The following is a 14,712-nucleotide window of genomic DNA, read 5'->3' on the forward strand; positions in this document are numbered from 1 at the left end:
TCGGTTCTTCTGAGATTTTTCGGGCTTTATGGCCATGTTCTAGAGGCATTTCTCCTGACGTTTCGCCTGCATCTATGGCAAGCATCCTCAGAGGTAGTGAGGTCTGTTGGAACTAGGACAAAGGGTTTATGTATCTGTGGAATGACTGGGGTGGGGCCAAGAGCTAGCTCTGCTTGAGCTAGGTGTGAATGTTTCAACTGACCACCTTCATTTGCATTTGAAGGCTTGGCTGAGCCTGGGAAATCTACACATATGTAGAACAGGCATATGTACCTCTTCCTCTGTCTAACCTACCTTAAATCTTTAAGACATTAAACAAGGAGGCAGAAGAATTAATCCTATTGATATTTAGTGTCCCCATTTTTTTTAAATCAACCAAAAGTCCTTTCTCTAAGGCAAAGTGAACTTCTATATGTATTATACTTGTAGACCAATGATCAATACAAATGGATAAACGGTTGGAGACTGAAATATACCACCTGGGCTGCCGAAGAGCCGAAAGAGAAAATTGCCTGTGTCTACTTGGACCTCGATGGTCACTGGAAAACAGGCACTTGCAATGAAATGTATTTTTCTGTCTGTGAGAAGTATCATGGTAAGATTGTTAGATCTTTAAATGCATTTGTTTTCATGTCAGGAGCAACTTGAGAAACTTGTGAGAGAATTGGCCGTCTGCAAGGACGTTGCCCAGGGGACAGCCAGATGTTTTGATGATTTACCATCCTTGTGGGAGGCTTGTAAGTAAGTAAAGTAAGTAAGTAAGTAAGGGAGGCTTGTCTCATGTCCCCACATGGAGAGCTGCATTTGATAGAGGGAGCTCAGACCACTCTCCCTGGATTCGAACTGCTGAGCTGTCGGTCAGCAGTCCTGCTGTCTCAAGGTTTTAACCCATTGCACCACCAGGGGCTCCCTTTAAATGCATAAAGAAATAGACAAAGAAGGGTCTCAGTATGACAAAGAAAAAAAGAAACACAAGAAGGGAGAAAGAACTATGTTAGTAAAATGTTTCTATAACGGTCTATAAAATGATTCTTTTAAAATATGTTTTGTTATAGGTATACTTCCAACAGAGGCTCCTGAAACCCCAGGAAGATGTTCAAAAGAATCCCGCCTTTATTGGATTCCTTTTCAGGCTCATTGCTATTACATAAATCCAAGCCGTACAACTTGGGCTGAGGCAGCCATGGGATGTACTTATTTAGGTGAGTCATTATTTAAATTCGATCATATGAACAATAGTGTTTTATGCTAGGGAACTGATAAATGATTTGTACTTTTTACAATTTATTATAAAAAATATTTTAAAGATATGCCTCTCATTCTGCATCTCCTCCATTCTCATCCTGCATTGTCTTCTTCTACTTTTACTGTTCCCCAATGAAATTTGAATCCCCTAACACTATATTATGAGGCCTGTAGATTAACATGAATTAAAGATTGTATTACGTTGAAAAGAGAGAAACTGTTAACACTTGGAAGGATTTGACTTAAGGGCAGGGTGGCATTCATCTCTATGGTACGATAAAATGAAAATTGAGAAAAACTTTGGCAATCGCTTTGTAAGATCTGCGCTAATCAGAATATGGGAAAGTTATAAAGGAAATATTTACCAACAAACTTCACTATGGGTAATTCCGTTGGAAGCAAGACAAAGAATATTACTAGGTTGGGCAAAGTGGCCTACTTACAAGGAAATTTTGAGAAAAACAAAATAGATCTTTCCAGATGAAATCACAAGAGCTAAACCAAAAAAACCCAAACATTTCCTAGTTTCAACTTATATAATTAAGAGAATATTATAATAAAGACAAGAAGTTAGGATTTAATAACAAAGATACCTTCTTGGACAGAGTGATTCAAGCAGAAAAAAATAACATAAATTTACAACTAATTATTAGAATGGTCCACTGAAATAGAATTAGTAAAAAAAAAACCTGTATGATAAAATGGGCCACTAATATTGGCTGGTCCATAAGTTTAGATGAATGGGAGCAAATGTGGAACAAAAGATTGAAGTATACATATGCAATGCAAACTGATATAAAATGATGTACCATTGGTACATGACTCCACAAAAACTAGGAACCATGTATAAGAACACACAGAACAAATGTTGGAAATGTGGAGCCCAAGAATGAACCTTTTATCATGTGGTGGACCTGCAAATAAAGTTAGACCTGTATTGTCGAAGGCTTTCAAAGAAGAGAACCAACATAAGACAATCATGAAGCGGTAGAATGAATTTGACACTCAAACTGGAGCAGGGAAGAGGGGAAATGTAGCATAGAAACCAAAAGACACTTAAGATAGGAAATCAACGCTAAGAAGATTGGAAGACAACATTCTCTTCCATTTTCCCCTTCCCCCTTCTAAACTAGAAAACCATCCCTACACACCCCTACCCCGTTTTACCCTAACAATACTATTCTTTCTTTTAACTATATATTTTTTAAAACTCTCAATAAAGATTATTTTTAAAAAAGAAATTTGAAGCCCCTATTTCAAATTGAGCAATGTCATCACTTATCTGATATATGAATGATTTAATTTTTATTCCTTCTACTTTAGAAATAGCAAGCATTCTTCATATTATTATTTATCCACTACGTGTATTTATTATTTTTCTACTTAGCAAGGATGAGAGCTGGTTTGAGCATTGGACTAGAGCTCTGAAGGTCTTTCTACACTGCCATATAATTCATGTTATCAAAGCTGATAATCTGGATTTTATATGGAAGTGGTTTATATGGTGGTTCCCTTTACAAATTTCCGCAGAGACTAAGATCCTCCGGGGAGGCCCTGCTCTTGGTTCTGCCACCATCACAGGTGTGATTGGCAGGGATAAGAGAGAGGGCCTTCTCAGTGATTGCCCCTCAGCTATGGAACTTACTCCCTGGCGAGATTGGATCAGCCCCCTCCCTCCTGGCCTTCAGAAAAATGGTAAAAACTTGGCTGTGAGACCAAGCCTTTGGGACAGTGCTATAAGGTAATAATCCAGTATGGGTGATTTGAGGGTTTTTTTAACAACTTGATTTTAAAGTGTATACAATTGCTTTTAATGTTTATGTATATTTATAGTTTGATTTTATTCTGGCATTGAATGTTGCCATATTTATGTTGTGCTCTGCTCTGAGTCCCCTTCCAGGTGAGAAGAGTGGAATATAAATGCTTTAAATAAATAAGAAAGGGCCTGAGAGACATGCTTTGAATCCCTGGTCAGCCATGGAAATTTGTTGCGTTATCTTGAGTTAACTCTCTCAGCCTCAGAGGAATAACTCTTGCCAAGAAAAGCCCATAATAGGATCACCTTAAAGAAATGACTGGAAGGCACACAACAAGGACTCCAATAAATGTGATTTAAACAAAACAAAACAAAAAACACCAAGATCTTCCAAACAGAGAGCAACCCCATACAACAAACCTCCAGAACAGGCTGCAGTCCCAATTCCATCTTGTGTTTTTTAATAATAATAAAAAATTCTGTCTTGTCTAGACGGTGCTTCAACTTGTTCATCCACACTTAATCCCTCATTCATTTTTATCTGGACAGTGATTCAATAACTGGAGTAATATAGATGGGTATTTGTCATCATCTTGAAGAAATCTAGCACCACAATTCTGGACAAATCATTCCACTGGTTTCATGTAAATATCGAAAACTTAGTGGACAATAGCAAGGAATTTCATAGTCTGATGGCCATAACAATGAATGACAGCTCCTAGCACTGCTTACTGGTTCAACCAGAATGGACCTGAATCATAACAAAAAAAAATCTCCAAGTTCTATTGAATCTAAATTATTCATGATAGATGATATAACAATAATGATAATAATGATGATGATGATAACAACAACAACAACAGCAGCAGTAGCAACAGCAACAACTTTGTTGTTGTTGGTGGTTCGGCTTTTACACAGCACAAAGGGAGTTGGTGTGGCTTATACACAGCACAAAGTGTCTAAAAACAGAACATTAAAAATGCAATATAAAATACAATAAAGTAAAACATATAGGCATAAAAAACAACAACTAAGACTCAGTAAAATTGCGTTCATCAACCAATGACTTGAGATGGTGGCGGGACCGAGAGAAGGGCCTTCCCAGCAGATCTTAAAGCCCACGCCAGTTCATAGGGGGGATGCAGTCACGAAGATAGGCAGGATAAATATTTGTTCTGTTTTTTTCATCAGTTTCATCAGGTTCTCTGGAATGTAGATATGCTTGGAGTGCTTTCTGTATATTTGCCCTGTATAATTGGTTATTGCTGCTCCATTTCTTTCCAAACATCACCTGAGCAGATGACATAAGGATTTTCTTTGGTGGGGTGAGATGAGGGCATAAGAGCCCTTTTAGACATTAACAAGGATAATGTGTTATATTTTGTGAGTAATAAAATAAATTATTTTATTATTTATTTAAGTTTAAAATTTTACAGGATTATATGGCTGGACATCCATCTGTCAGGAGGGCTTTCATCATGTATTCCTGAGCAGCAAGTGATTGAACCAAATGATCTTCAAACTCTATATAATTTTAGGATCATCTTAAAAGGACTTTTGGAGATTTTTATTTTAAAAAGTCTTTTAATTTAAAAATATGAATAAATAACTTCTTTCTGTTCTTTCTCAGGTGGCACTTTGGCTTCCATAGAAAATGCAGCTGAAATGAATTTTTTGCTGGAACACACCGCACATCTCTCTACTACGAGCTTTTGGATAGGGTTATTTAAAAATGTGGATGGTAATTAAAAATTAAAATTTCACATTTCAATATTTATCTGTGCCAACAAATGTTAAAATGTGATGCACATTTTGTTGATAGAATTGTGCTAGGAATTTTACTCCAGTTTAGTCTTGGTTTCTCACCAAATATTCAAAGGAAACCTCATTTATTTTTAAAAGTTCTATCTTGCCTCTTAATATTGCCACAGTAGTAGTGGTGTTGATGATACATAAACCAATTTTACCATACTGCCACTTGCAGTTTGGGTCACTGTAAAGGTTTCTCTATTTTCTAGCACAAGCCATTTCAGTGATTATTCTGCCTCCTAAATCTATCCACAGGCATCAGGGCAGTTTTAGATCTAATGGGAGAAAACTACCATTAAAAATGTTTGCAAAAAAACTACTAACATATTTAGTTGACTTATACAAAAGGATGCTCAAAATAAATCTGGTCAGTTCACATGAGCACATTCTCCATAGCAGCCAACATAAGTTTCATTGCACAATATGTACACCATTCATTTATTTACTATATTTATATCCCACCTTTTTCAACCCTGAAATACTGGCAATAGTTCAGTGCCTTAAAAACAATATACAATTAAAATAAACATTTAAATTAAAATTGCATTAGGTGCATGTCTGCTGAGGAATCCTCACTTTTGTGAGAACTCTTTTCTGTCAAACAACTCTGGTGCCACAACAAACTACACATCCTAGACTTCTAGAAAATGGAGTCTCGGCAGTTAAAGTGGTGTCAAACAGCTATAATTCTGCAGTGTGAATGATCTCCCTGTCTTCCTTACAAACGCACACATACACAAACACAACACACATTGCCCACAATAAAAAAAAATGAGAAGAAATAAGTTGATGTATCATTTAAAAATAATGGTCAATATCCATTTACATCTAATGTGATTTCATTTTCCTTTTTGGTCATTCTTTTTATAATTAGGAGAATGGATTTGGCTAGACAACACCGAGTTGGATTTTGTAAACTGGAAAAATGGAACACCTAGGCCGGAAATGTCACACTTCTCTAGTCAATGCATTTTTATGAGTGGCTACAATGGGGAATGGGATGGTGAAGGCTGCAAGTATGAAAAGAAGGGATTTATCTGTAAAACACCAAAGAGTAAGTCTTACATTTTTATATACTGAACTTAGTAATAACTGACACAAAGCAGTAACCTGTTGGAGATTAGACTTGAACTGGCATATGAAAGTAGGGCATAGCCAGATGAAGGCACTTTAAACTAGTAGATAGAAATTATGGTGTGACTGTTTTACATTCTTGTCCTCTATTGATTTTCTGTGGCAGAGGAAAAAAGCAATGGAAGTAACAGTTGAAAAATAAGGGAGGTTCAATCATTCAGAATATCATCAATTAGGTCCTGTAGTATTGACTGGGAATTGTGATGACAGCAACATGAGCATGATGACTGAGGACACAAGGGAAAGGTGTGTCCCATTTAACAGTGGACTACTTAGGGAAATCTTAGTTGCATTTATATAATAATTCATACAGGGACTCCAGCAACAATTACAATAGACAATGATATTTTGTGTTATTTCCCCTAAAGGAATTAATTTTTTTCTCTCGAACTACCCTTTTATTTTCTTTTGTTTTTTGCTGAGTTGCATTCCTACCACATTCTAAATATTTGAGATTTTACTTCTGCCTTTTACCTCAGAGAACAGCATAAAGTAGCCAATACGAAATCAAAAATGTGTTTTTTTTCACTCTTACTGTTCTTTTATGGCTGGATCTACATTGCCATATAATGCAGTTTGAACGGCACTGAATTGCGTTATTATATGGGTCAAACTGCATTATTGGTCAGTGTAGATTCAGCCTCTGTTTTGGTGGAATCATGGCATATATCTACTGTTGGAAAACTTAGAGCAGTGCACCAAAACACTTGTGAGGTTAATTACTGAATCATACTTTGTAATATGCATGTCCTGTCTCTTGAAATGACAAACTGAAATGGCAATTTCTCCTTTTTCAAATGGCGTGGTCTCCTTAGAGTTCACACTAGAATTGCCCCTGTTCTCCTCTGAACAATAGTTCTCCTTTAAAACTGATCTAAGACTGTTGCCTGTTAGCTTTATTGTTCCAGATCGTTTACAGCTATGCTTTTTGGCATATGTTTTCCAACAGTTCAAAAAAACCCAACAAATTCCTCAACTAGGAAGCCAAAATCCTTCAGTTTAAATCAGTAGTTCTCAACCTGTGGGCCACGGCCCAGCAGTGGGCCACGAGAATGAAAATCTGGTCCGCAAACCTCCTTCCTCTTTATTTATTTTATTTCTGCTCCTTTCTGCAGAGCCCTGCCCTTTGGGTATTAATGTTGGAGTCTGGTCCCTGATCAAAATGTTCCCTGACCAAAGTGGTCTCTGGTCAAGTTGTCCCTGCTCAAATTGGGCCCTGGTACAAGTGGGCCTTGGCTTAAAAAAAGGTTGGGAACCACTAGTTTAAATGAAAGAGTAATGGTTAAAGCTATCGCTCTCCCCATATTAGGAAATAATTGGTTATTGCTGCTTCATGTGTTTCCAAGCACCATGTGAGTGGAACATTACGTAAGGATATTTTTGGTGGGGAGAGGAGATGATGAAGGCAGAAGAACCCTTTAAGACACCAAAGAACAAGGATAATGTGTTATATTTTGTTAGTAATAAATTAGTACTACTAGTATTATTAAGTTTAAAATATTGCAGGATAATATGTCTGGACATCCATCTATCAGGAGGGATTTCATTGTGTATTCCTGAGCAGCAAATGAGTGAAACAGATGGTGCTTGATGTCTCTTCAAACTCTATATAATTTTGAGATCATCTTAGGGCCCATCCAGTAGCTTTATTCCAGAAGCTACCAGTTCAAACTAGAAGGTGGCCAAATGACGTTCTCTGAAAACATGGGAGGAACCGCCACAAAGGAGGGAAACCTCAGAATAAAAAGTTCCCCTTTTATCCCATTTGTGGCCTAAAGAACTGCATCTTCCTGTGTGTGCGTGACCCTGCGTTCCCAAAAACATGCTTTTTCCTTCCCTCCCCCCATCTCGATTCCCTCCCTGGCGCCTTCCCTCCCCCACCCCCCAAACTTACTGGAGCCTTGATTGGAACTAAGCCTGAAGCCTTTGGCTTTCTTCCTCCTCCCTGGAAGATCAAACAGAGGCCTTGGAGCAGAAATCCCCCTCCCCTACCCAAAGCCCTCTTTCTGCTCTTCCAAGGGAAGAGGGAGCGAGGGAGAAAGGCTTCAGGTCTTGTTGGAGTGGAGTCTTCTCCCACTAAGAGCAGGGAGAAATGGGGGAGGGGGAGGCTGGCAGTGCCCATGATGCTCACCCCTGCTTATCTCGTATCAGCAGGGCTGAGTATCTGGACACCCCCCTGCAAAACCCTGGGGTTTAGGTCAGCTGTGTGGCCTCTATCCCCAGAGAAACTGGAATTTAAAATCCCAGTTCCTCTAAGGGTGGTTCCAGACAGGCAAAAGATCCAAGAGGAATCTGCCCTTAGAAGGATTTTTAGGTATTTTTTATTTTAAAGATAAGTCTTTAGCTTTGTCAATCCCATATGTGTATTTTATTATTATTATTATTATTAAACTTTATTTGTACCCCGCTAGCATCTCCCGAGGGACTCGATGCGGCTTACAAAGGCCAAGGCCTCAACACAACAGCAGTAAAACACAAACAATACACAACAAGCAAATTAAAAAAAAAGGCAATAGCAAGACATTACACTATTACATAATAAAAACCGTGGCCGGGCCGATGATGGGTACAGGTTAAAAAAGTGCTGGGTGTGACAGGAGGTATATTGGGATTCTGGGCAAGTGCCATGTGCAGAGAGTCTTAAACTCTAATAAAGTGCTACTGGGACGAAGTGCTGGGTTATCCTATTCTGGAAAGGCACGTCGGAATAGCCAGGTCTTCAAATTCTTCCTAAAGACTGCCAACGTGGGTGCAAGTCTAATGTCTTTGGGGAGGTCGTTCCAAAGTCGGGGGGCAACCACAGAAAAGGCCCTATCCCTCATCCCCACCAAACGCGCCTGCAACGCAGGTGGGATCGCAAGCAGGGCCTCTCCAGATGACCGAAGGGAGCGTGTGGGTTCATAAACGGAGATGCGGTCACGAAGGTAGGCAGGTCCCAAACCGTTTAGGGCTTTGTAGGTTAATACCTGCACCTTGAATTGGGTTCGGTAGGTAAATGGCAGCCAATGGAGCTCCTTGAACAGGAGGGTTGACCTCTCTCTGTAAGGAGCACCAGTTAACATCCTGGCCGCCGCCCGTTGTACCAGTTGGAATTTCGGAGCCGTTTTCAAGGGCAGCCCCACGTAGAGCGCATTACAGTAATCCAATCTGGAGGTGACTAAGGCATGGACCACCCCGGCCAAATCAGCCTTTGCAAGGTACGGTCGCAGCTGGCGCATAAGTCTTAGTTGTGCAAAAGCCCTCCCGGACACTGCCGACGCCTGAGCCTCAAGCATAAGTGATGAATCCAGGAGAACTCCCAAGCTGCGGACCTGTGCTTTCAAGGGGAGTGTAACCCCATCCAGCACAGGTTGCCACCCTATACCCCGATCCGGTTTACGATTGACCAGGAGAACCTCTGTCTTGTCGGGATTGATCTTCAGCTTGTTCTTCCTCATCCAGATAGCCACAGCGGCCAGGCACTCGTTCAGCACTCGAGGGGCCTCCTTGGAATTAGGTGGAAAGGAGTAGTAGAGTTGTGTGTCATCTGCATAGAGATGGCACCTAACTCCAAAACCCCGGATGACCTCTCCCAGCGGTTTCATGTAGATGTTAAAGAGCATAGGAGACAGAATAGAGCCTTGCGGGACCCCACAGGTCAAAGGCCAGGGGTCCGAGCAGGCATCTCCCAGCTTCACCATCTGGGATCGGCCCTCCAATGACCCAAAAAGCTACAGACCAATCTCCCTGTTGTGCCACCTCTACAAAGTCCTGGAGAGACTTATTCTGCATAGAATTATGGAAAAACTAGACCCATGTCTGATCCCACAGCAAGCTGGCTTCAGAAAAGGCAAAAGCTGCACATCGCAAGTGTTGAACCTTACTCAGCACATAGAAGATGGTTTTGAAAGGCAGCAGATCACAGGAGCTGTCTTCATAGACCTGTCAGCAGCCTATGATACTGTGAACCACCGCCTCCTCCTGAGAAAAATGTATAATATCACAAAGGACTATCACCTCACCCACCTCATAGGAAACCTGTTACAAAATAGGAGCTTTTTTGTTGAGTTCCAGGGCCAGAGAAGCAGATGGTGGAAACAGAAGAACGGCCTGCCTCAGGGGAGCGTGCTCGCTCCATCCATGTTCAACATCTACACAAATGACCAGCCACTGCCAGAAGGGACAGAGAGTTTCATCTATGCTGATGATCGTGCCATTACTGCTCAAGCAGGGAGCTTTGAGATGGTAGAACAGAAGGTCTCCGAAGCTCTAGGTGCTCTTACTGCCTATTACAGGGAAAACCAACTGATCCCTAATCTATCTAAAACACAGACATGCGCCTTTCACCTTAAGAACAGACAAGCATCCCGAGCTCTGAGGATTACCTGGGAAGGAATCCCACTGGAGCATTGCAACACACCCAAATACCTGGGAGTCACTTTGGACCGTGAACTGACCTACAAGAAGCACTGCCTGAACATCAAACAAAAAGTGAGCGCTAGAAACAACATCATACGAAAGCTGACTGGCACAACCTGGGGATCACAACCAGACACAGTGAAGACATCTGGCCTTGCACTATGCTACTCTGCTGCTGAGTATGCATGCCCAGTGTGGAACACATCTCACCACACTAAAACAGTAGATGTGGCTCTTAATGAGACATGCCGCATTATCACAGGGTGTCTGCGCCCCTCACCACTGGAGAAATTACACTGCTTAGCTGGTATTGCACCACCTGACATCTGCCGGGAAGTAGCAGCCAATAGTGAAAGGACCAAGGCAGAGTCATCTCCAGCTCATCCCCTGTTTGGGTATCAGCCAGCACATCAACGACTTAAATCAAGACATAGTTTTCTTAGATCTACAGAGACACTCGCTGGAACACCCCAGCAAGCGAGAGTCCAAAAGTGGCAGGCCCAAACCCAGCACCTCAATTCATGGGTGATACCAGATGAGAGACTCCCCCCCGGGCACTCAGAAGACTGGGCGACTTGGAAGGCGCTGAACAGACTACGCTCTGGCACCACGAGATGCAGAGCCAATCTTAAGAAATGGGGCTACAGGGTGGAATCCTCGGCATGCGACTGCGGAGAAGAACAAACCGCTGACCACCTGCTGAAATGCAACCTGAGCCCTGCCACATGCACAATGGACGATCTTCTTGCAGCAACACCAGAGGCACTCCAAGTGGCCAGATACTGGTCAAAGGACATTTAACCAACTACCAAATTTGCAAAATCTGTGTGTTTTTCTTTCTTTTTCATTTTTAATCTGTGTGTTTGTTTTGCTCTGTTAGAATTGTAATACAATGGTTGCTGATGACACGATAAATAAATAAATAATCGGCCCTCCAGGAAGGACCGGAGCCACGACAGAACCGTGCCCCCGAGACCCATCCCAGAGAGTCGTCCCAGAAGGATACCATGATCGATGGTATCGAAAGCCGCTGAGATGTCCAAGAGAACCAACAAGGTCACACTCCCCCTGTCTAGCTCTCTACGGAGGTCATCCACCAAGGCGACCAAGGCCGTCTCGGTGCCGTGACCAGGCCTGAAACCAGACTGTGACTGATCTAGGTAGTTGTTGTCATCTAGAAAACCCTGAAGCTGGAAGGCGACTACCCGCTCCAGCACCTTGCCCAAGAAAGGGAGGTTGGAGATAGGTCTGAAGTTGTTAAGCATCGTGGAATCAAGGGAAACCTTCTTGAGGAGTGGGCGAACCACTGCCTGTTTCAATTGAGATGGAAAAACCCCCTGTTCCAACGATGCATTAATGATCAATACAAACCAATCTACCAACCCCTCCCTGGCAGATTTGATTAGCCAAGATGGGCAAGGGTCTAGAGCTGACGTGGTCGCCCTCACAGCCCCAAGGACCTCTTCCATGGTTTCAGGAAGAACAAGCCTAAAAGAATCCCACAAAATTGGACAAGCAGATGCCTCAATCACCTCTCCTGGAACTGTGGTAAAATTGGAGTCCAGCTCAAGACGTATCTGAGCAACCTTGTCTGCGAAATGGTGCGCGAACTCGCGACACCGGGTTGCTGGGTCATCAAAGGACTCCTCCACCACCGGAGGATGAAGGAGTTCCCCGACAACCCAAAACAACTCCAGCGATCTATTTGCTGCAGACGCTATACGGGTAGTCGTAAAGGATTCCCTGGCTACCCGTATAGCCACGGAATATGCCTTGAGAGAGGCTTTAGCCCGCGCTTGGTCAGACACGCTTCGAGATTTCCTCCATTTGCGCTCTAGCCCCCTTCTCGTGTGTTTCATCACAGTCAACTCCCTGGTGAACCAGGGAGATGGTGTGTCTCGACACAACGAGATGGGGCGTTCGGGTGCGATCGTATCTATCGCCCTGGTCATCTCCCCGTTATAGAGAGCAACCAAGGCGTCGACAGGATCGCCAGGCTCCATGGCAGGAAAAACCCCAAGAGTCCTCAGGAAACCATCTGGATCCATCAGTCTCCTGGGGCGGACCATCTTAATTTGTCCACCACCCCTGCGGAGGTTAAGGGTCGCAGAAAGTCTAAAACTGACCAGATAATGATCAGACCATGACACAGGAAGGATGTTTTGTTCTTCCACTCTGATCATTCCACTGTCCGCTACAAAAACTAGGTCGAGGGTGTGTCCAGCCTGATGGGTGGGTCCAGATATAATTTGTGACAGCCCCATGGTCGTCATGGCGGCCATGAAGTCCTGAGCTGCACCAGTCAAGGAGGTCTCGGCATGAATGTGTATTCAAAGCATAGGCTCATTTATTAACCTTTGATGTGCGCTAAACTTAAAAGATGGTTCTTAGTGGAAACTAGTGATCCGAATTTTGAATTTAAAGAAAACAGTGGCCTCGTGCTTTTATTCTCCCTTTATTATGCTGGGAATATTTGTTTTAGAAATGTCTCACAACTGTGTACTTTGCTGCAAGATAGCTAAAGTGCAACATGATTCCTTTTCTTATTATTTTACAGTTCCTATTGAACCAACTAACCAGCCTATAGAAAATCAAGGTAAGACCATTTATTAAAAACAGTCCAGTTCAAATGATCAACATTTGTAAGATTCATGCCACTCACAATAGAAAGGAGGTTTTGTTGCATGAAAAAAAAGTCTATGGTTTATGCGAAAAGCTGAAAAGAAAGTAAAAAGAGAAGATATCCATCTTAATTGTTATGCTCAAAACTGACATACCGTATTCTAATAAATAAAGAAGTGGTAAATAGGAGAATGAGACAGAAACGCTTTTGATTTGAGGACATTTGTGGTTTGTGTGAATTTTTTATGGATTTCGTTGTTTTTTAATGGATTGGACTATTTGTTGTAGTCCCTGGTTTAATTCTGTTTTGATGTTTATATGTTTTAAGTTTTAAGTTGTATATTGCACTGCTCCTAAGCTCAGTGTTGGGGTCATGAAACGTTTGGCAACAGTAACAGGTTTCTGATTGCCACCCATTTACACAAATCTGTTAGCAACAAGATGCAGTGTTTACAGTGAACTCTGCAGAAAATGCTTAAGCTGTATTCCACAAAAAACAAAAAATGGCCTGATTAGCAAGACTTGCAAATGCTGATTTATTATCAGATTTTGTAAAAAAAAAAATTATATCTATTTGATATACCTAGACATCTGGGTTTGCATGAAAATTTCATGGGAGGAAAGCGGTCATAAGTAGAAAAAGCCCTGGTATATTGTATTGTTCTCTTTTAATAGTGAGAGAGTGTTATTATTATTATTATTATTATTATTATTATTATTACCATTATCGTTGTTGTTGTTGTTGTTCAGCTGCACTGCATCAGTCAACATTTTTGGTACTAGATTCTTTCACAACCTAAACCTACGAAACCCCAAGGGCAATCTGTGTATATTTCAAGCAGTACCAGATCTTCCCCTTTATATGTGCAGGTTGTGATCTCTTTGCCTTCACCAATTATGATGACGTGTATGGGTTTAAGCTTTTGGTGCACACATTGAAGTACACCAAATACTGCATCATAGCTAATCTGTCTGGAAAAAGGTTTTTCACATGTGATATAAAGAGGTCAGCATTTTACAATTATATTAGATATTTAATGGTTTGAATGTATTTTTTTTCATCCATAGAACAATCAGAGGTTCCTGCACAACCACATGGCACAACTGTGATAGTTGTTTTCCTAGTTATTCTGATCCTCACCGGTGCAGGCATTGCAGCCTATATTTTCTACAAAAGACAAAGAAAACAACAACAAAATGCTGCTGGGTTTGAAAACGCCTTGGATGAGGACAATGTGATTATCCTCCAGAATGACAAAGAATGATTTGTGAACACAAAGCATGAGATTAGCAAGTCTTTGCTGCAATCCCATTGAACACAGTAGGATTGATATCTAAATAAAAAAAAATTGCATTGTTTATGAATTCATATAAGTAACCATTTGGAAAATACTCAATTTAAGCAGTAACTCTCTTCAACAGGATGGGGAATTGCTGGGAATTATGAGAATTTCGGTACCTACGCAAGGTGCTGAAGAGCCATATTATCATCTCATGGGGGGAGGGGTTTGTATGTATATATATAATAACATTTCACCTAAAACTCATCATAGCTCTTCAAAGTCTCTGGGACCACACTATTGATGATTTCTCTGCATTGGGCTTCTCTTTTGCACCCCATGACCTGTTACATATGTATGGGACCTCTGTCAAAATGGGAAGAACCTGGATTTGGGTAGGGTTTTTTGCCCCCAGTGTTGAAGGTCATGAAGTCCCTAGGATTGCTGAAAATCAGCCTTAGGTTGTAT

The 14,712-nt window shown here is 41.3% G+C and overlaps 1 protein-coding gene across 1 annotated transcript in view; it reads left to right on the forward strand.

The window, feature by feature from the left end:
• Positions 1-14,712, forward strand: part of LOC132778894 (macrophage mannose receptor 1-like) — a 55,279-nt gene extending 40,567 nt beyond the window's left edge. The window contains exons 25-30 of the mRNA XM_067470321.1: positions 430-595; positions 1,056-1,202; positions 4,632-4,742; positions 5,685-5,864; positions 12,900-12,938; positions 14,033-14,712. Coding sequence (XP_067326422.1) covers positions 430-595; positions 1,056-1,202; positions 4,632-4,742; positions 5,685-5,864; positions 12,900-12,938; positions 14,033-14,229 — 840 coding nt within the window. The 3' untranslated portion in view covers positions 14,230-14,712. The remainder of the gene's footprint in view (positions 1-429; positions 596-1,055; positions 1,203-4,631; positions 4,743-5,684; positions 5,865-12,899; positions 12,939-14,032) is intronic.

The sequence above is a fragment of the Anolis sagrei genome, chromosome 6, assembly GCF_037176765.1.
Source record: "Anolis sagrei isolate rAnoSag1 chromosome 6, rAnoSag1.mat, whole genome shotgun sequence".
Lineage (NCBI taxonomy): Eukaryota > Metazoa > Chordata > Lepidosauria > Squamata > Dactyloidae > Anolis > Anolis sagrei.